The sequence below is a fragment of the Clarias gariepinus genome, chromosome 22 (assembly GCF_024256425.1).
Source record: "Clarias gariepinus isolate MV-2021 ecotype Netherlands chromosome 22, CGAR_prim_01v2, whole genome shotgun sequence".
Classification (NCBI taxonomy): domain Eukaryota; kingdom Metazoa; phylum Chordata; class Actinopteri; order Siluriformes; family Clariidae; genus Clarias; species Clarias gariepinus.
Genome location: NC_071121.1, coordinates 16,514,521 through 16,536,519, shown reverse-complemented (window position 1 = coordinate 16,536,519; position 21,999 = coordinate 16,514,521). Strand labels below are relative to the sequence as shown.

The 21,999-nt window shown below is 38.2% G+C and overlaps 2 protein-coding genes across 5 annotated transcripts in view; both read right to left on the bottom strand.

Annotated features, from left to right (window-relative positions):
* foxp1a (forkhead box P1a) overlaps positions 1-8,933 on the bottom strand; it is a 52,424-nt gene extending 43,491 nt beyond the window's left edge. For 3 of the 4 annotated variants that reach the window (XM_053482620.1, XM_053482619.1, XM_053482621.1), the window contains exon 1: positions 8,775-8,905. The gene's annotated coding sequence lies outside the window, so the exon portion shown is untranslated. Of the gene's footprint in view, positions 1-8,774 lie in introns of all 4 variants that reach the window. The other variant, XM_053482618.1, reaches the window with a different exon arrangement.
* Positions 8,934-10,515: 1,582 nt separating this feature from the next.
* Positions 10,516-21,656, bottom strand: eif4e3 (eukaryotic translation initiation factor 4E family member 3). The gene is made up of 7 exons (XM_053483372.1): positions 21,332-21,656; positions 14,798-14,870; positions 12,743-12,837; positions 12,573-12,633; positions 12,345-12,411; positions 11,611-11,766; positions 10,516-11,408 (listed from the first exon to the last, which is right to left on the bottom strand). Exons 1-7 carry the CDS (start codon positions 21,505-21,507, stop codon positions 11,362-11,364), a joined length of 675 nt encoding a protein of 224 aa, XP_053339347.1. The 5' UTR covers positions 21,508-21,656; the 3' UTR covers positions 10,516-11,361.
* Between the last annotated feature and the right edge of the window lie 343 nt (positions 21,657-21,999).

Below are 21,999 nucleotides of genomic sequence, written 5' to 3'. Positions count from 1 at the left end.
TGTACTATTTATTAAAAAATCAATTTCTAAACCGATAAGATCAAATAACACCAAGTTCAAAACAGATAAAATACAAGTGTCTTCCTACTTTGTTGGGTCTCGTGCTGTCTGCTACCAGCGGTTTAAGACACAAAACACACACGGGTCTCTCTTCTGCCCCACCATCCCCACCATGAATCCAAGCGCAACATAGGCTTCACCATTTTCCTTTCGCCTGGGTTTTTGGTCGATTGGGCTGATGATGCTGAATCACCTGCTTTTTTGTGGTCCATGTAACAAATGTATCCACTGACATTATTATGCTCATCACATACAGTACGCTACTGAACAGGTGGTGTTAGCTCGAAAATGCCCCCCCTGCCACGGATTGCCCCCTCTACATAATCTCTTTCAAATAATATATTAAAACAAATTCATAGGTTTATGGTTTACAAATTACAAATTATAACAAACGAATTTAATTATTAAATAAGCAATATAAAAAATTTATATTTATAAATAGTCTTATTTATTTTTTTAATATACATGTGTATTTTTACATTGCTTATTTTATAATAAAATCGTTTCCAGTAATTTTTCACATTTATTTAGTGCAATTTGTGATAAATTATTTGTTATTTGTACATTGACAAACCCCTGCAAAATAAATCATTTTGGGGGATTTGTTTTAATCGTCTCGACGGCTGTCAATGCCTAGGGTTAATTATAAAAGTAATAATATATTTGATAATAATAAACCTTTAAATGTCCTAATATAATAATTGATAGAGATTATGTACGGGGGCAATCCCTGGCAGGGGGGGCATTTTAGCGCATAACACCTGTTTGTGACGGCAGTAAAGTTAGTCTTATATTCGCATCTCCGAATTCATTAGCTGCGTAAATAAACCCGAAAATAAGACCCACATAAATTTCCTCTCTACATTGTCTTTAAGCCACATACGCCGTGAATTATACAAGTTTAAAAGCATGAACACCATTATTCTCTACGGCGCAACGGATGATTTAGGGATGATCGCAAAATGCCGCACAGCAACAAAAAGCGTAGAACGATATTGATCCCTTCTGTTCAGCGCCTGAAGGATCAAAAAGCAACTTTGTTACCACACTGGAAACTAGAAATGCCAGACTAGTACTGCCTGATAAAATATTAATGTTTAAAAAAAAATACAGAAACATCAGCATACACATTGGAATAAATTAAAGTTACATATATAATACCGAATGTTTCCTTATATATTGTTCCTCTGCAATTAACATGCCAACGTTAAACCGTTATTGTTGCACTATGGTTCCACTTTTTCTCTGATTTTATTTTAATTTACTTGTATTATTGATCCATTTCCTTGTATGTGATTGTTTAGTTTCGAGTGTCCGATCTTTATTGTCAATAAAGAAAAGCATGAATTAGAATAGGTACTTTCCTATTATTTTCCATTAATTCCCTTCCGTTCATTGCACCCCACCTGTCATATCTGTATTCCCCACTAGTGGGGCGCGCCCCACACTTTGAGAACCACTGGCCTAAGGTAACTTTACAGCTAGAGTAAAATACTTCTTTTTCTATTATTTTTTCTGTCAAACTAAATGCTACGAAGCGGCCAAAACCAGCTCGCCCACGTCAAAAGTTATATTCTGATTAAGCACGTAAATGCAAATCTTATCGTATCAGGGTCTGTATAAACAGTTAAGCTGAAATCTTTAATTGGCAACATCTCAATCAGAATAAAGAAATGCAGTCCATGTAAACGTAGTTGCTGTTAGATTTCTTGCTCAAACTACACGGAGCTCATGTTTACTGCCCTGGTTTTAAGGCCAACATGTACATTAAGTGTTAGAAATGCACGTCTTTGTCGGACAAGCCAGTAGCCTGAGTATTTTCTTTATGTTCTTAGCTGCCATGCGGACAAACAGTCAAAGTCAAAGTCAACTTTATTGTCAATTCTGCTACATGTACAGATTTGGATCATCCTCGATCTAAATAACACGGGGGGGGGCCTTAAACAACACAAACTTAAAAAAAAACAACAGAGGTGAGGTAATTTAGTTACTGTCCTGCACAAAGGAACAGTTAACATCACAGAAGGCAGATAGAGAGAAACAGTGCAATAGGAATAGTGCAAGTGTGCTTATTTTAGTTGATTAAAGTGACAAGTGAAATTATAATGAGCAATATAAACCAGTAAACAAAACCGGGTAAAAATACAGTATGAACAAGGTGTTTATTTCCTGGGTTGAGGTAGTGAAAGTACCAATGGTGCATGGAGCACAAAGTGACAGGTGTAAGAGTGTGATTAAGTGTATGTGTGAGTGTGTGTATGTGTGAGTGTGTGTATGTGTGGGTTTGTGTGAGTGTTGTGTGTCTGTATTAGTGTGTCCGTGTGTGTGAAATGAAAGAATCAGAGTATGATGGTGGGAGAGGCCGAAGAGCACAGGGGAGGCAGAGCTGGAAGGGAGTTCAGCTTCCTGATAGCCTGATGGATGAAGCTGTCTTTCAGTCTGCTTGTCCTGGCTTGAAGACTCCTTAGTCTCCTTCCTGATGGTAGCAGACTAAAGAAGCTCTGACTCGGGTGGGAAGGGTCATGGGCGATATTGAGAGCTTTTTGTGTGAGGCAGGTGTTGTAAATGTCCAGGTGGGAGAGGAGAGAGAGACACCAACGATCTTCTCAGCTGCTCTCACTATGCGCTGGGGTGTTTTCCGGCAGGACACATTGCAGGCTCCGAACCACACAGTGATGCAGCTGGTCAGGATGCTCTCAATGGTGCCTCTGCAGAAGGTGCGCATGATGGGTGTCTTCTCAGCTTTCGGAAAAAAAGTAGAGACACTGTTGTGCTTTTTTGGCCAGGGTTGCAGTGTTGGTGGACCAGGAGAGATCTTCCGTAATGTGCACACCCAGGAACTTGGTGCTCCTTACCCTCTCCACGATCGCACCATTGATGGACAGCGGAGAGTGTTGGGTGTATGTTCTCCTGTAATCGACCACAATCTCCTTTGTCTTTTCCACGTTCAGGGAGAGATTGTTGTCCGTGCACCACCCGGCCAGGCAGCTCAGCTCACTCCTGTAGTTAGTCTCATCATAACAGGCTCATGAGGTTGACTTGCTTTTGAATTTTGCAAAACGAAAGTTTTTATTTGGTATGTATATTTAAACAAAATATGCGTTGCGGTGGTGTGACACACCTCAATGTAACTAGAGCGTGTATTTTTTCATTCTGAATTCCTCTGTCTGACGCACTGTGCTTTTACGTTGCCTTTAACTAAACGGATTGTCCGGCAGGAGCAGATGTGAGACTATCTTCTCCAGAATCAGAATCATAAACGTGAAGGTACGGTAAGTGGATAGGCTGATTATAAACCAGGCATATAAAAGTGCAGTGCAAAGCTGCAGTATAACTCTCCCGCTGGAACAACACACGGTCATCTCGCAGTTAAACCAAAAAATTTTCGAAAGACAGAAAATATTAGTAAGTCAGAAAATATTAGAAAGTCAGAAAATATTAGAAAGTCAGAAAATATTAGAATAATCACTTGTGTGTCATGTGAAGCAAACCCAAACAGTTTATAAATTAATGTTGGCCAACAACTTGCTGACCTGCTGCACGAGTTCACAAATACAACAGGCAACCTCGTATAAAATGTCAAGGACTGCGGTTGAGTTTTCCCTCATGCAGGAATTCACACACTCAATTGTGTCTGCAAGAATGTTAGTTATCATACATTATCATCATTATACTATCACATTTTTTTTCAACAATGCAAAAATCGCATTTTCTGCAAAAGCGGTCTAAAATGAAAAAATATATTTTAAGGCAAGGACATAAACAGGAAAGTTTTTAACAGACAACCTGCATATGCACGTTATAACACAATCAGACCTGCATGGTCAAACCACTACCCCCACACCACAATCACACACGCACACAGGAAACACTGTGAAATCAAACACTCCCTTAATAAGCAAACAATACACAGTCTGTCAAGCTGTCAAACACTCTTCTCACACATGCTCTGAAGTCATACCCTTCAACAACTAATGATGGCTTCAGCTCCAGTGAGTGAAGCATTTTAACTAAACTACCATTCAAACATCATGTCTAATGTCTCCTTAATGTAGGATTGAACGTAATACTTCAAAACGTGTAACTGCAAGCACCTTGTCCATACAGGATCTTTAATAAACAGCTGCCATATGCACATACAGATGACACACTCTTTATTTTGCATTATCCAGAAACACCAGCAAAGAGCTGCACCACCTTAAATGTTGGGTTAAAAAATATCTACGCTGAAAGGAGTAATCTCTAAAACAATTGCATCAAAGTGCTCTCGGGCCCTCAGGCAATGCAACACCTGGTTCACGGCCATTTAGTCGCAGAGGAGTTGTTTTAAACCAGAGTAGATGCTCTTAATCATCTGGAAGACAATTTTATTTAAAGTCATTCACAAACATGCTGGAATATGATATTAGCAGTTAAGGTTTAAGTGAATCTCTTGGATTTAGACAAAAAAAAACTTTGGATTAGTACAAAAAAATATATATTTTTTTAAAAACCTGGTTTGGTCTGACCCACTTGCAAGCCGCCCAATTTAGAGACCAGTCCAATTACATAACTGACCATTTTGAATACCTTACCATTGAGTTTTTTCTTTAATATAACTTGTCTATAAGTGATAGTAGTAGTGCTGGACAATGATTTGCATTAACAGCTGAAATTGCAGTATGGACTTTTGATGCAATTATTTTCATCACAAAAGGCTGCAGGTTATTAATGGTCATATATGCAAATCCTGGAATTTGTTTAGTGTTTGTCAATAATTTAAGTATATGAGATGATAAATATTGGCAAACATCCATTTAATCATTAGTCCAATTATTTGCTGTTCGACCCGATATATAAATATAAATATATATGAATGCTAAATGGTATGTTTTAATAATTAAATATTTCAGTTTAAACGGCAACGCGTGTAAAAAAAATAGATTTTTGGATCAGGTCATGCAGCTAGGGTTGGGTACCAAAAACCGGTGCCAATAAGCACCTATAGCACCTATAAGGTACCTATAAAACCGTTATGTACTGGACCTAAACAGATCGCAAATTTCGGTGCCTTATTTCGGTGCCACTTAAATGCCTGAACTGTCGATTGAAATATTTGTTCTCTGGGGCTATGATAATGGCACAGTTGTAATAAGCATTAGATTCATTAACACACATGACCACTAGTAAAATTTAAATAATGCATTCATGAGATGTCAAAAAAAAAATTATTTCCTTAATCAGAAAAATCTTGAAAACTTTGAAAAGCTTTGATAATACAAATCCAAAACATTGTTGCATTAATGTTACTATCCATTTTATTTTTGTAGATTAAAAGTTTAATTTAGATTAGATTAAAAAAATAAAAGCACAAATAATCAGGAAATGAGAGACCATTCAAGTTGCGCGTGAAGGCAGCAACCAACATTACACTTGGTCTGACGGCAGCAGGTGGTCTACCGCTATCTTAGCTTGCTAAATTAAACAACTTTCGTTAAAATGCCTAAAACTAAACGGTCGAAAGTGTGGCTATATTTTACAAGAAAGGATTCCGACACTGTGACGTGCAGCAAATGTTTTACAGCAGTTGCGTGTAAAGGGGACAACACATCAAATCTAATGTAACATTTAAGGGGAAACACAGAATAAACCTAAAAGCAGGGGGATGCACCGTGTTTGACAGCTTGTGGACAACAGCTTGCACTATCGGTGTGGATGACCCCAGCCCCAGTCATACCAACCGTAGCAAAAAGGAGTCCACTGATTATGATAATGACAGCAGCCTTTCCAAAGGTTAGTAGGAGGCTAATGTAATCTCAATTGCAAAATGCTAATCTTGCATTCATGCTAACAAATGGTCAAACGATTTGTAAAATACTAATGTACCATAGATTCAGTTTATAATTATGGCTTTCCAGCTAGTACTAGTAGTAATACAACAGTGACCTCATTTAACCCATTTAAAATTTGAAGCGGTTTAGTTATTGTAGTCGGGTTAGGTGGCTTATGTTTTGTGGTTGTTTTTTGTATTTACTTATATATTCATATATACGTTAAACTTTTAATATATTGTTAAATTTTAAGCATTAAATTTTTTGTTCATTAAAAATGTATTCTTGAGTCATCCACCATCATTTTGTGGCTTTTATAAAGTATCGGTTCAGGCACCGTTTTGGCACCAGTACCGTTTTAAAAGTAACGATTAGGCACCGGTATCGAGAAAATGAAAACAAAAAAAAAACAAGACCCAACCCTACATGCAGCCCTGGTTAAGTCATTCAGAACCTGTTTCCTTGCTCATCATTAGCACTTACTAAAAGATGCCTACCAGTTTGACCAGCTCAGTCTGTGTTTCAGCAACTGGTAGCTGGACACTTTCTACTTTACTTGGCAGTACAACACCACAACGTTAAAAAAAAGAAAGCCTATCGGCTCCATTTCCCTGGAACAGATAAACCTCTCATCAACCATATTATTCTTTTTGTTATTATTATGATGATATCATGTCACTCCTGCTGTCTGATCAGACAGACGCTTGCACCGCTGGTCCAGCCCGGCCCACACTGACACCCTATTGCCCTCTGTTTGGAGTCTTATTTATTATACACTTTATTATTTCATCTGGATGTTGTTAACTTTAAACTAAAACCTTACTCAACTTTACTATGTTTGTTCTGATTATCTTTTCATCACAAGATCTGAAGGATTCCCTTTCAGACTGGCTCTTTTAAACCCAGAAAGCTCAAGCGGGAGGGATAAGTGCTGGCAACACAGCATAGGCCTCTACTCACTCACTCACTGTCGATACCGCTTAGTCCTGTATAACAGGGTTGCAGGGACCTAGAGAATATCCAAGGAGACTTGGGGCACAAGACGGGGTACACCCTGGACTTGGTGCCAATCCATCGCAGGGCACACACATACACACACTCATTTACACACTAAGGGCAATTTAGGAATGCCAATTACCCTAATTTGTATGTGGGAGGAAACTGGAGTACCCAGAGGACCCACCAAGCATGGGGGAGAACATGCAAACAGAGGCAGGAATTGAACCTGGCTGGGAATCAAACTGGACCCTGGAGGTGCAATGCAACAGTGCTAACCACTAAACCCGGCAGTGGTCAATGATGATTAAAGGAAAAAAAGGTGCTTATATGGACTTGACGATGTGTGTTAACAGGGAGGCTTTATACAGGTAGCTCAGTGGTTAAGGTATTGGACTACGGTTCGGAAGATCCCAGGTTCAAACCCCACAACCACCAGGTTGCCACTGTTGGGCATTTGAGCAAAGCCCTTAACCCTCAACTGCTCAGATGTGTAATGAAATAAAAATCTAAGTGGCTCTGGATAGGAGCATCTGCCAAATGCCTCAATGTAAATGTATTTGGGTTCTCAGATATGTGACATAGAAAAAAAGTTACCATTACTTTCATAAAGAGCATTTTTACCAGTACCAGAAAACAAGTTGCAAAAAATCTGGAACATTTAAAACTAGCAATTTATTAATATATATATATATTTGGTCATAGAAACAACCGAAAACAACAGCAAAAACATGTGATATTTGCTTCTTCTTTGCTTATGTGATCCTTTTAAAAAAATTATCATTTTGCTCAATCATGTTTGCATAGTTGGTTAAAATTAACTAAAATTAAGTTCACCACATTGCCTAATTTTGTGCTGAAAAAAAAAATGCATCTCTCTATATTGCACAATCCTGAACCCGATATATCATCTCACTTATCGTCTATACCACTTTAATGCTGTATACAGGGGTGGCGGGGGGCCTTAGGCCTAGCCCATGAGACTTAGGGCACAAAGCGGGGTACACCCTGGACAGGGTGCCAATCCATTGCAGGGCATACACACCTATACACGCACACTCATGCAAGGCGACAGCGCTAACCACTACAGTACCGCCAGCTATATATATATATATGATCATTATAAATAAATAAATAAATAATGGCTGAAATGCTCAGAGCTTTAAGGGCTACAGGGTTCTTCCTAATGATGACTCAAGAGCTTTTTTTTTCTCAGAACTGTCACCTTAATCTAAATCTAGATCTATATTCGGATAGCTTTAAAACTGTTTTTGTACTAGTTGTTAACAGTATTTTATTCAAAACAGACCAGAAATTTTGACCAGCATTATATTTTGGTGAATAAGCCAAGGTCATGTTATAATTAAGAAGAAGAAGAATAGTGACCTGTGGAGAAGCTTAATAACAATCTACTACTAACTGATAATATTAAAAGGGCTTTTTTTCCCCAAAAATCTGTCCATAAATGATTCTAGTGACTAACCGACCAGTGAGTTACTGTACACTAACATACATGAGGTCTGTCCCATTATCCACACACACACACACAACTCAGCTAGCTAACTTCCAAAGTGTTTGGCTTGAAGTGTTCTCTAGTACAGGACGCAGAAGTTAGGCAGCACTTCTGAGCTGTAGGGAAAAGCCGGACACACACACTATGAAGCCTCATAACGCGGTTGAGAAGACCTTATTCAGCACCTCAACTTCAATATCAGTGTGAAGGAGCGGCGCGCGAGCACTCTGTATGGGCTAGTTCTGCTAACAATGTACACTCGGCTAGCTTAGCTCACAGCCAACACACACACACACACACACACACCGGGGCGGACAGGCAGACACGCTTCAAATACAGGTTTAAACCCGGAAATAAAGGCTGTAAGACGGAGCAGAAGAGCTGTACGGACTCACCGGAATTGAGTTCGTTTAACGGAAAACTTTCCCGAAGAGAGATTTGAGTCGCAGGAGCGGCAGGAACAGCTTCACACGCAGCTCGCGCTGCCTCGCGCTACTGAAACCGCGCTCGCGCAGAGCAGGACGCACTACAATGTAAACAAATGTGTTCATCCGCTTCAGGAACTATACACACACATTATACACACACTATACACACTCACCCAGCTCACATGATTTAGATTTGTTCGGGAAATTTTAATTTATATATATTCTTTAAATAAACCCACAATTTCGGATTGTTAACCGTCTCTCTAACGTTATTTCATAGCAACTGACATCCACTCCGGGTTTCTGTTCAAAGTTCAGGACGTGACGTCATCATTTTCACCTGCTTAAGTGAGAATCACAGAAAGTGAAAGCATCGACTGAGAGTCAAAATTGTCGGTTTTTTTTTTATATCATCGCTGTCAGTGTGTCGTGTCAATGTAATCCAATAAAACAATACGAATACAAGCAAATTCATTAGCTTTATAGTTAGTTTCTTATTTAGTGCTACTTGATGGCATGTTTAAATGCACATCTGGAAAGGTATCAAAGATGTGCATTTTGGACACTGAAAAAGAAGTTGATCATGAAATAGCTTAATTGTTTAAATGTGATGCGAAGAAGGGAAACTGAGCCGAGACTGAGGTTATCGAGGTGTTTGTCGCCACCTTGTGGTGCACTGTTACATGAGCAACAGCATTTTAACCATAAACGTGACATCCACCCATCTAGGAACCTCTATATAGTCCAACCAGGGACTGTGTAGGTCCATTGTATTTGTTCACATTTTTACAACCCTTGTAGTGCACCGAGTTCACGATTCACAACACTAGGCTAACCTGTATGTCTTTGGACTGTGGGAGGAAACCGGAGTACCAAGAGGAAACCCACTGGGAGAACATGCAAACAGACCACGAGGCAGGAATCAAACCCGGATTCTGCTGGAGGTGGAAAAGTGACTAAGCCATAAACATGATGATGATAAGAAGAAGAATAGACAACACTGTTTAATGTCCTCAAAAATGCATCTTTATTCAATATCTCAAAACCTATAAGCAAAAAAAAAAATCACTTTACATTATAACTGATTAAATACATAAAGATAAAACAGAATATTCTATGAGTGAAACCCTGGGAGAACACAAGGCACCATTCCAGAAGATTAACAATCTGTTTGAGGTCTCGCATCCTGACTGGGGGCCCTGAATTTACCGACAAGAATGAAAAAATAAACATATCCATTTCTGTACTTGTGTTTCGTAAAAAGAGTTATAGTACATTTGAAAAGTCAGCTGCATGCGCATGTTTACCTCCACATACGTGCCCGTTAGAAGGACAACCCCACAATTGTGCTTCCAGTGCATTTTCACATTAGTGACCCGGGTCAGGATTTAGCCCCAGGTCGTCGTGTAGTTAGTTTTCAGATTTGACAAATTAATGTTTAAAAAAAAAAAAAAAAAAAAAAAAAGAACTCACACTAAAATCAAAGGCAATCAGAAACTGGATGGACGGCTGAAAAGACCAGCAAACACTGATTAGACTCGACTACACTTATGGCAAGACTGCAGCTGTTGCTTCCAATGTGCACGTCTAAACATATCACATCAGACATGAGGAGTGGTGCTTTCACATGTTTAGAATTTACAACATGAGAGCTGAGAGAAAGGGAAAAGAAAAAATCTCTTTGGTGCAGAAAAAATAAACACACCCATTCAATTCATTTAAACGTTTACACAGGTATTGGTCAGTTTGATCAATGATGCACCAAACTAAACTCAGAACATCATTATTCATACAGTATGGCTAAAGAGAGGGCTGTTAAATAAGTGCATAAATTACTACAAAATTGTCCATGTTCTAGATTAGTCGTTTCAACTATAAAATATTCTAACTGCATTACACACCAAACTCCCACACAGGACTACTGACAAAGACTAGAATTATGTAAATACAAAATGTTACAATTAATTTTAAACTCAATTAACAGAAAGGTGCCTGAAAAGAAAAAACAACATAGGAATAGACAAAAAGACAAAAAGTAGGTGGATTACATGTCAAGGTTGAAGCAAAATCTCAAAAAATGTGCAACGTCTGCATAAAACATATAAAAGCTCAGGTACTATTCTCTAACCTAAGAGGCGACAGAAGTTTGTGGTTGAGGAAGTGTCATGTTTATAACACGAGGGAAAAGCAGCAATTATGTCACTGGGTAACATTTAAGTGAAAAAAAAAGAAAAATTAAGTTGGCAACGTTGATCTATTGTGATAAAAACATTTTCCATTTTCATGTGAACTGTATAGATATTGCCTAATATTTTCTTTTGACAAAGTTTTCAGCCAGGACCACATTTCAGTGATTAGCCACAAAGATTTTCTGCAGCTTAAGTTTAAAATACCTAAAATAGGAACTGATCTGTAACATAATCTATTTCAGTTCCTGCAAGGAAAAGCAGTTAAACACTTCTGATTAGGTGTGAGAATTTTTTTCCAGTCCATTTTCTACAGACAGTCAAAGAACGAGACAGTGAGAGGAAAGACACCGAATGTGCAAAGTCTGCTAATGCCGGGAACGACCACCTTCAAATGCATGGTGCTCCTCGTGCGCTGAAAGAAAAATTACAATTTTTAGATCTTCTGAGATACACTACCTGAGCAAAATACCGAGTATTTGTTCTAAATACTCAGTGAATAACTAACCAAGTAGAAAATGAAAAAAAAAAATACATGCACATACTGCTGGACATATTGTATTGGTTAACATTTGCATATAAAAATTCTGAAGAAAAAGTTGGCTTCTGTAACTTACGTTTATAAAATACTGCTTTAAAAGATATCTGTGGAAGGAGCTCGTAGATTCTCCCTAAAATGTTTGCCTCATTAGCAAAAGATGCATTTCCATTCCAGACCTGGACCACGTCCTCTCTGTCTCGCACACTGACACTTACACCAACAACTTCATCTTCTACAAGGAAACAAAATTTGAGAAAAACATTACTTTTTTCAAACAGAAAAAGTAGCAATAAGTCCTAATTGGGACACCAGTTTATCACAAGACCATTCTCCTCTGTGACTGTCCTGCACAGAGCCTTGACTTCAACCCCACAGCAACCAGGATGCTGAGTGCACCACAGGCCTTCTGACATCAGTGCCTTTTCTCACCAATACCCTTGTTGCTGAATAAAGAAATCCCTATGGCCACATAGGGCATTATAACAGCAATAAAGGATTATGTCTGGAGTGGATGTTCAGCAAACACATCAGGGTGTCCAAATACTTTTGGATGTAAACAGCCTGTGAATATCACCTGAGCCATTCACATGCTTTATGAGCACTAAAATATGCAAAATATATTTGTATAAACATGTCTGTTTAGTTATTAACTTTTAAATGTTGTTTCACCAAAAACAAAAATAAATACTATTTCACAACCAAATTCAATATTATTTTTACCTAGACTATAAAATTTACAACATGAGAGCTGAGAAAAAGGGCTCTCAGGACAATGTTTTGCATTTATTTACTCGGTGTTATAAAACTCACCTGATGCACAATAGTCAGTAAACTGTTCACCGATAGTAGCCAGCAGTAACTCTTTCCATACGGCTAACTGGAGAGAGAAGAGGAAAAGAGGACATGGAAAATGCAAAATCTTAAGGATCATAAGCATGGGTATAATATTTAATAGGCTGAAAGAACAGAAGTGTGCTGTTCCACTTTAAAAAGTGACCCCCACACACCAGACAAGACATAGCAGTTAAAAGAACTTACTGTGCTCTCCTTTGGTACTTTCATCTTCCACACACCTCCCTTTGCATTACTTTCTTCCTCCCTAGATGTTACACACAAAAAGACAAGATTTTAAATGAGCAGAGAAAACCAGGAGAAACCACAACAACAAGAGAAACATGCAGAATATCTCAAATTTACAGGAACTTTACCATAGTGGTCTTCTTTCTCCTCGCATTAAGTGGTAGCTACACCTCAGTGGGAGGCATGACACCGGAGGGATGTTGTTGTACACACTCCAAAAACTCTACACAAAACAGTAAACAGGAAGGTCTATTTAAATTGACTACAACTACCACTGTTTTGTATCATGGTGACAGACAAAGAACTCACTCGTTCTCTATACTACTTATGCTATACGATTTTCCCCACAGGTGTGAAATATACTTTATAGCACTACCTGCCAGCACAAAAGTAGTCCTATGTATATTACCGTAAACACAATATTTAGATTTTCTTTTGTTATTTCTATTAATTTCATATAGATCCAACAAACAAACGCTTCTCTCCATCTACTCGTATATGAAGAGTAAGATGAAGTAAAAATAAGTACTAAACACTCTTTGGTTTTGGACATTCTTTGCATTACTATGTTTTAATAAATATATACTCAGCAAAAAAAGAAACGTCCTCTGACTTTCAACTGTTTTTACTTTCAGTAAACTTAATGTGTAAATATTTGTATGAACACTAAAAGAGTCAACACCATAAGACATAAACTAAAAATGTTTCACAGTGTGTCCCTGAATGAAGGGAGGCTCAAAATCAAAAGTACCAGTCAGTATCTGGTGTGGCCACCAGCTGCTTGAAGTACTGCAGTGCATCTCCTCCTCATGGACTGCCTATTGTGGACAGTTTGAGCACTGATGGAGGGATTGTGTGTTCCTGGTGTGACTCGGGCAGTTGTTGTGGCCATCCTGTACCTGTCACGCAGGTGTGATATTCGGATGTACCGATCCTGTGCAGGTGTTGTTACACGTGGTCTTCCACTGCGAGGATGATCAGCTGTCCTTCCTGTCTCCCTGTAGCGCTGTCTTAGGCGTCTCAGTGCGGACATGACAATTTATTGCCCTAGCCACATCAGCAGTCCTCATGCCTCCCTGCAGCATGCCTAATGCACGTTCACACAGATGAGCAGGGACACTGGGCATCTTTCTTTTGGTGTTTTTCACAGTCGGTAGTAGTTTTTCAAGTCTCTTTAGTGTCCTGCGTTTTTAGAACTGTGACTTAAATGTCTACTTTCTGTAAGCTGTTAAGGTCTTAACGACCATTTCACAGGTGCATGTTAATTAATTGAATATGGTTAATCGAACATGCATGGAAAACATTGTTTAAACACTTTACAATGAAGATCTGTAAAGTTATTTGGATTTTTACAACATTATTGTTGAAATACACAGTCCTGAAAAAGGGCTGTTTCTTTTTTTGCTGAGTATACATACATGGCTCAGGATTGTGCAGTATAGTGCGACATCCTTTATTTAGCACAACTTCAGGCAATATGATGAACTGAATTTCAGGCAAAAGTAATAGACAGTTTAATGTCTGAAGCCTCGCCCTGTCGACACACACAGACAGGACTTCTATATAAGCAGCTGTTTTTGTTGTGTTTTTTTTTTTTTTTTTTGGTAAATTTTTTTGGATCCAATGCTGTGCTGCTGCCATGGATCTGTGCCATTTGAATTTTTAGGGTCTTCCTGTTTTTCCTTTAGTTTTTTTTTAAGAAGAGACTGTTCACCACATAAAACAGTGTTCCTCCACAGAGCATGTGCGACCTTCAGTACGCCCTTCTTATGAACAGATAAACAGATACAGGAGCGGTAGTGCGAGAGGGAACTGTCTGCTACTAGTTCATCAATCACAGATGGCATCATACAGAGTGGGCAAATATACTTGGATGGTCCGACCAAGAATACAATGTGTGGGAAAACACTGCTACAGAGAGCCATGCGAGGCCTGTGACCTACTGTAACCCAGGGCATTCGATGCACTAGGACAGGGTGATAATCCTTCGCACGCATAGAAGCAAAACACACGTACACACAAACACTACAGGCAGGAAAAAACAATTAGCCTAATCTGCATGTCTAATGCAGGTAAGCCTATTGCAATTTTGTAATAAAAGATCACATATTTTGATCAGTTGTTTAACTTCACTCACACTAAGCATAATTGCCTTTTAAATTTATCCATTTGATGTTGCTTACCTGAACAGTGTGTACCGTGTAGATCTTTTTTAGATTAGATTCACACTCTGCTGCTGTTGTCCCTGGTAAGGACCTAGGACACATGAAGCAAAAAAATATTAAAATCAACAACTATGAATTACGTATTTTCTTGGTATTGTAAGAGAGAAAATACTAGCAGGTAGTGAAGAAAAACAACTGACTCAATGACTTTTATGCAATGGGCATTGTTCAAAAGCAGTTTTATAGACATGAAGAAAATTATGGACAGAAATTAGAAAAAAGTAGTATCAGTTAAAATTATTTGCGTTTGTCCCTGATGAGCAAGCTGGGGCGTCAATGGCAAGAAAAAACTCCCCGAGACAACAACAGAAATAAACCTTAAGTGGAACTAGACTCAACAGTGAAGAACCCATCCTCATTAAGTTGATTTTAGATGCGGTCTGATCAGTGCGGTCATTAAACTGCTGTATCTGTGTGCTATAAGGTTAAGAGTTTAGTATAATAGGAAAGGAGTTTAAGTTGATATAAAGGCTACTATCTGAAGAAGTTTGGATTCATAAGCAACCAGGTAAGTATCAATCTTGCACTCAAAGATACTATTAATATACAGTACGTGCACAGCCGCAGTCCAATATATCTCCATAATAATTTATGCTGCACTAAATAAACTCTCTAAAAATTAAGTTACAAATGAAATAACTAAACGAAATATTTCCCCCACATCTATTCCCAGATTTAATCACGGCTAATTAATATAAAACCTGTTTTTTAGTTTTGACAGAAAACCACAAGAGGATATCTAAAGAGGGTTTTAACTGTTTAGTGAAAAGGCAACAGTGAGGTAAATGCCAGATCATACATCATGAATAACTGTAACTCTTGCACAGTTACGTAAGTAAAAATCCAGAACATTCCACTGGCTTTGCGGTATATAATCGAGAGGAAAAAAAATGTGTGTGTGAATATTGTACATGTCAGAAACTGTGTATGTGTGGGTAATGTTTGTTTTACACTTGGAAAGACAGAGTTAGTCTGTACCAAAAATTATTAGACAGTCAGTGCCTCAGGCTAATTTGGCAAAAGTTTTTCAACATTGCAGTCAGTGATTTAAATTCATTTTGTGTGATTATTGCTAAATTTATTCCAATTAAAACAGGTCAAACTCAACTTCAACAGGAGCAGCTTCAGGTGATGCTGAAATCAACTATCAGAATGGGGGAAATCCCAGCAGTGATCCCAGAAATTTTGACAGTTACAAAACTGTTTGTTCCAGATTAGCCTCACAGACTACTTGCCTTACTCTATGCCTGCTAATCTCCAGAAATTTTAACACACAAACGTCTCGAATCTGTAGAGTATCTCAACAACTGAGAACTGTGTCAGGTTCCACTCCTGTCAGCCACGAGAGCTGAGGCTGCAGTGGGCACAGACTGACCAAAACTGAATGGTTGAAGACTTGAAAAACGTTGCCTGGTCCTTCACCCTTTTCGCCCTGGTCAATTCCAAAGTCTAATTTCATCCTCCTGTTACAATGATAATTCCACATAAAGCCTATAATCTCTTAAGCACCAACTCGAGATATGACGCTATCAAGAATCTCAAACAGTCACTGTCTGAGAGACAGACAGACAGACAGACAGACAGACAGACAGACAGACAGGCCTTTGGGAGGCAGCAATGAAAATGGGTCGAGTTCTTAAACATGAAGTGGGTAAAGTCTTTGTTAAAAAAACTGGATGGAACTATTTGACCTTAAAGTAAACTAAACCCTCTTATTAGATTATCAAAATCTAATCAGTTCATCTGCAAGTTAATGATAATACTTTTAATGAAAATCCTCAACACATGTTTGAGCAGACAAATGGATGCTCAGTGAGGAAGGCATGAAAATATTTTTTCTTCTTCTTTGTCTCTTATTTTTTCCCTTCCGAACTTCTGCCTAATTTAAAAGCATTCACTTTCAGACACCCATGATTGGCTAGTATCGCTATGATCGATGTGGGAGAGTAAGCATGCCATCCTGCTGCCTAAAAGAGTACGGCCAATCTGCTCTCCCAACGACACCACCGAGAGAATAGAGTGAACACACTTGCACCAGACAGCCTCTAGTATCACTAAATTGTATTCAAATATCTATCTGTTGATTTAAATAATGGTTTGCTTTATTATAAGTGGATTGTAATTGCGTATTTCCTTTACATGTATGAGCTATGACGTAGAGTGAAACAGGGATGCTTTATCTAATCATTATTATCTTCTCATCATTATTATCATTTTTCTTCTTTTTAATATTATTATTAAAAAACCATATACAAACACACACAAGTTATCACATTTTTGTGAGTAAACGTTTTGGGCATAACCATTATATACGTACTTGGTGCAAAACCATGGTAACTTATCACCAAAAGAACACCTTACTCATGATGAAGCATGGTGGTGGAAATATCTCTCTAGCATTTTTTCATCTTCCAGCATAAACACCCAAAAGAATAAATCCAAGTCAACAAAGAAATACCTATAGACACGCTCCCCTTGAAACTTAGATTTGGGCCATATTAACATTTCTGCTAAAGCTTACGGCTGCTATAAATTCTGACCTGTCAAGAGCAACCTCTCACTGTCAAGGGAAACAGAGACTGTTTTTAGGTTTTTAGTGTGAAATAGAATTCATCAGTGTATGCATGATTTGGCTAACATTAAACTGCATTTATTAAGAATGTCTCCAACAAAAGACTTTGGGTTTAGCAGAGTGACCAGAGGAAATTTCCTTTGAATTTACTTTGAATTTGTCTGCTTGGAATTAAAATACTGGGGGCTCGAAATGCATACATCAAACCAATTTTAAAAACCTACAGAACATCACCTTTTATTAGCTTGGTGATATTTTTATATGGTACCTGATAAATGTCTGTAATACAGTATTGTAGTTGCAGAAGTGTTGCTTGGTTAAAAACACCATTCAAGCTTTCAGATTTCAAAACCTAAACATCCCAAAATACAGATGTAATTTATAACATGCTCAATACTAGTTTCAACCCTTGTATCCCTCCCTCGCATGAAGAATAATTTCAAGGTCTACGCAGAGGGCCTTGGTCTCTTCCCTTGTTCACCTTATCAGCTGGATCCAGTGTGTTTTCTTAGTCACAGGATCTTGACTTTACTTTAGGGACTGCTAACCTGAGACCCTGCTACATTATTGTGTACTCAGCAACCCACTGCAGTGTGTGACAGAACGATAGATGCCATCTTTCCAGGGACACATAGGCTTATTACTGCCTTACTAAATGGGGCAAGGTAGCTCCGCTCATCATAATCCAGTAAGAACCTGGTGTGAGAACCCCCGCCCCCCTTTGTGTAAAAATCCCACAAGGACCCTACTACAGTATGTTGACTTGACCTACAGTATGTTGACTCGAAACAGGTGTCACTGAAAATTTCAGCTGGAGACATGCTTACTTTGCATGAGCTGATGGCATGATAACTCGCGGCTGACCTTGTGGCTGAATCTGGGATATTCACAGAAGGTCATATCAACAATGTGGATCAGACAAACAATCTTTTGACTAAGGAGGGTTCAACGGGGGGTGAACTTGCAATGCCAGGTACGCACGCTATGGTGTTATTTGAATTTAATGCAAATATTGCATCAGCATGTAACTAACATTTTCTCAAAACCATTTGTGTTTATGGTAATGTCTTTCTGGGTGATTATCATGTTGGAAATTCCATCTACAACAAGTCTTGGCTTACTGTCAGAGGCAACAAGATTCATCAAAATTTATCAAATTCATATGAGGACATAAATCATTCACCTTAAGTCCCTTGACCAATACTCTTGAAAAACAAACCCAGAAGCAACAGTCATCCATAAATGTATTATGCGTATGGGGTCATGTGCTGAACTAAAAAAAAGTTTTTGATTGCAACATATCTAATAGTTGAGTTTGAAATCAAAGAATGAAACATAGTGCATAAATCTGAAATTATACCCTTAAAAGTTTTGTCCCCCTTCCAATTCCTGATTTTTTTTTTTTTTATCAATTTGATGGCTTGTGGAGGTCGAGACTCACCCGTCTTTGCTCGTTTTACTTATTAGGGTGGATGACAATGACAAAAGAAATTTACATAAGTGCAAATGTGTTGCAGGTTAAATGCAACAATAGTTAATGACGACAGCAGTGATATACACAGTTTGATTGGTTTAGGATGACAATGGTTGCTCTTAAAATACACACAAAACTTTGCAAAAGCCTTAAGCTTTAAATATAGCTTCCAAATGTACTATTCGCATAGGATAAGTATTATCTGGGGACTCATGTGATTTAGAAATTACCCCCTCAGATCAGAGATTCGGTTAAGTTGATAAAAAAAAGGGACAAATATAGTTAACGTGCCCCGCGTCATTTACATTTCACCGGGTTAAAATCCAATAGCTCAAGCTGTATGCTTGATTTATCTGTAACACATTAACCTTAAACTATGACGTAAACCTCCTTGCTTAATTGTGCACTGTTTTGGATTGGCTATTGTTTGGAAATGTCATTATAGGTCAACACCCAAAATACTTTTAAAGCTCTTCAATGCAGTCTCCATTCTTCACGGACGATGGATAAAAAGGAAACAAAAACCTTACAAAAATTTACATACGACTCCGCCAAATACTGGCTAATTCACAGACATGCTGATTCACACAGGACTAATATCACAGGACCTCGGTGTTCGGCAAAATACGGTAGGTAATTTGCGGAGGAATTTTTACTTTACAGACAAAATCGACAACTGCTGTAATTTTTACACATCACACGAGGTCATCAGGTAATACTAGTTCCGCATGAATAGGATAAGAGAGACATTTTCTATGTCGTCTTTAGGAATAGTTCAGGAACTTTTTCACTGTGTCATTTTCAGTCCAGTCCCTAAACCTAACCAGTTTCAGAAAAATGTTTTTTTGTTTGTTATGCCACACACTGAATCATTAACGTGTAAAAAACATCTAACTTAAGGCACAAACCAGTGAGAAACAGGTGCAGATGATGACAGTTGATCAGGCCAGAGATTAGTTTACTAGTGGTGCTAAGTGGTTGGAACAGATGAGAAGGGAAATGAGGCTGTTGTTCAGGTTGTTACATAAACAACCAATTTTTTAAAACTGTATTTGCAGCCCGCCAAAGTAAACATTTGTTTATATTTCTTTAGTTTATTCTGCATCATATAATTTATTTTAATTTGAGGACACATGGGGTATCAAGAATTTTGCACAGCACTGTATATTCTTCAGGGTTTGTATTAACGCCTTCTAAAAAAAAGATCTCAAAGATCAAGCAAGTAAAATAAAAAATGTCACACAAAGTAATAATAATAAAAATAATAAAATAAATTAATAAACAAAAAGCTTTTTTTTTAAATACCAATTAACCAGCATTACCAGCTAATCAGCATCATTTACTAATTCTGAATTGCCATGCCCTACACGTTTCCATCAATGCAACAAGAAGTAGTAATGCTCTACGCATTCCCAAAAGATGTAGAACAAAATAAATTTAAAGTTATTATTGGCTCATCCAAAGTGTAAACAGAACTTCAGCCTCTGCTATGTAACAACCTTTACCCTTGTTGGTAAAAAGTCTGCAGTAACACTAGGTTAAGCTCTCACTCATCACCTGGTTTGGGTTTCAGGTTACATTCATGTGTTATTTAAATCAGCATGCAATAAAAGGTTCCAGGGTTTGGTTAAACTACATCTGTTTCTGCAATCACTAAATCCACACGTACAAAAAACAGAGCAGTCTCAGAATTATAAATTATGTACAATCATATACCCATCATGTGTGTTGTGTGATTTAAAAATATTATGCATTATTCACTTCTAAAATAATAAATAATAATAATAAAATAAAGTAATTTGTTCCGAAGAAGACTAGATTTTCCTGGGGGGTTGTTGAGAAAATAAAATGAACTTGACGTTTATTTTCATTACTGAGGAAGTTTAAGGTGAACGCCGAGAGAGAGAGAAAAAAAAATCAATTTCGGCTCCGTCCAAAACCACAAAACAGCCATACACAGAACGCCATTATATCGCAGTCATAGTGCAATAAGAGCACTATGTCACACACTATCTAGTGCACTCGTTTGCGGTTTGGGATTCACTCATCACGAGCGGCTGACGCGCGAGACGACCTACTTTTTTGACGTTGCTAGCTAACATCATCACAGTGAGTGAGATTAGCTATCAGGCTAACTTTGTGCTAGCACGAAGCTATGTTGTTTTTGTAAACAATCCGCCCAACATGAATATGTCTGCATTACGTTATAAACCCTTACATAAATTCTACATTTATCTTAAAGAGTACATTATAAATGCACATTTAAAAGAGTTAAAAGCTGAAATCTGTAAGTCTGTTGTAAACAGCAGCTCGCTGGAGAGAAAGAGCTGGGCCTTTGTTAGGAAGCATGAACTAGGCAGGCAACAATTTAATCTGAAATAAAAAAAGAATAATAACAAAACACACAGGCATATATGAATTAATATCAGCGTAGTAATAATCCTACCTATCGAGCCAGAAGGTCCATGGAGAGTGTAGTGGGAGTGAAGTGCCGTCCTCGACGTTGTTTGTGAGGTTCTCCAGTTCTCTCTCGTCGATGTGAATGTTATTTTCAGAAGCGCTCACAGGGCTGCTTCTCCTCCCCGCGTTCAGCTGCAGATTCTGGGCTGCGGGTACTGCCATTTTCACTGATAATCTGTTAACCAAAGCGTAAAGTTTCACTAGTATAACTAGTTTTAGTGCCTCATGAGAAAAAGCGACGCTCTCGGCGCTGCTGACTCATTTGCCGCTCGGCCGGCTGCTCCGCCGCGTCACCGCCGAAAACAAGCCCGAGGCACCGAGTGAAGCGAGCAGCTGATCGCTGTCCAGAGTCACAAGTAGCACAATACGTTTCAAAATAGAAGCATGTGAAATATTTCAAAACATTAGCCTAAGAAATGATGAAAGACTTAGTTCAAAGTCCAGGGATTTTTTTTTCTGTGAATAGTTTGTCCGCAAAATGTTTTTGTATCAGAGTCTATTACTGAACTTCTGTCATTTTGTACAAGTGTTCCTTTACATATTACAGATACAGAATAATGTGTAAAATATTATAATTAAAACAGAACTATATATATATCAGGGGCTCATCAGGGACAATCTGATCTTTTCGATTTATACATATTTCTCACACAT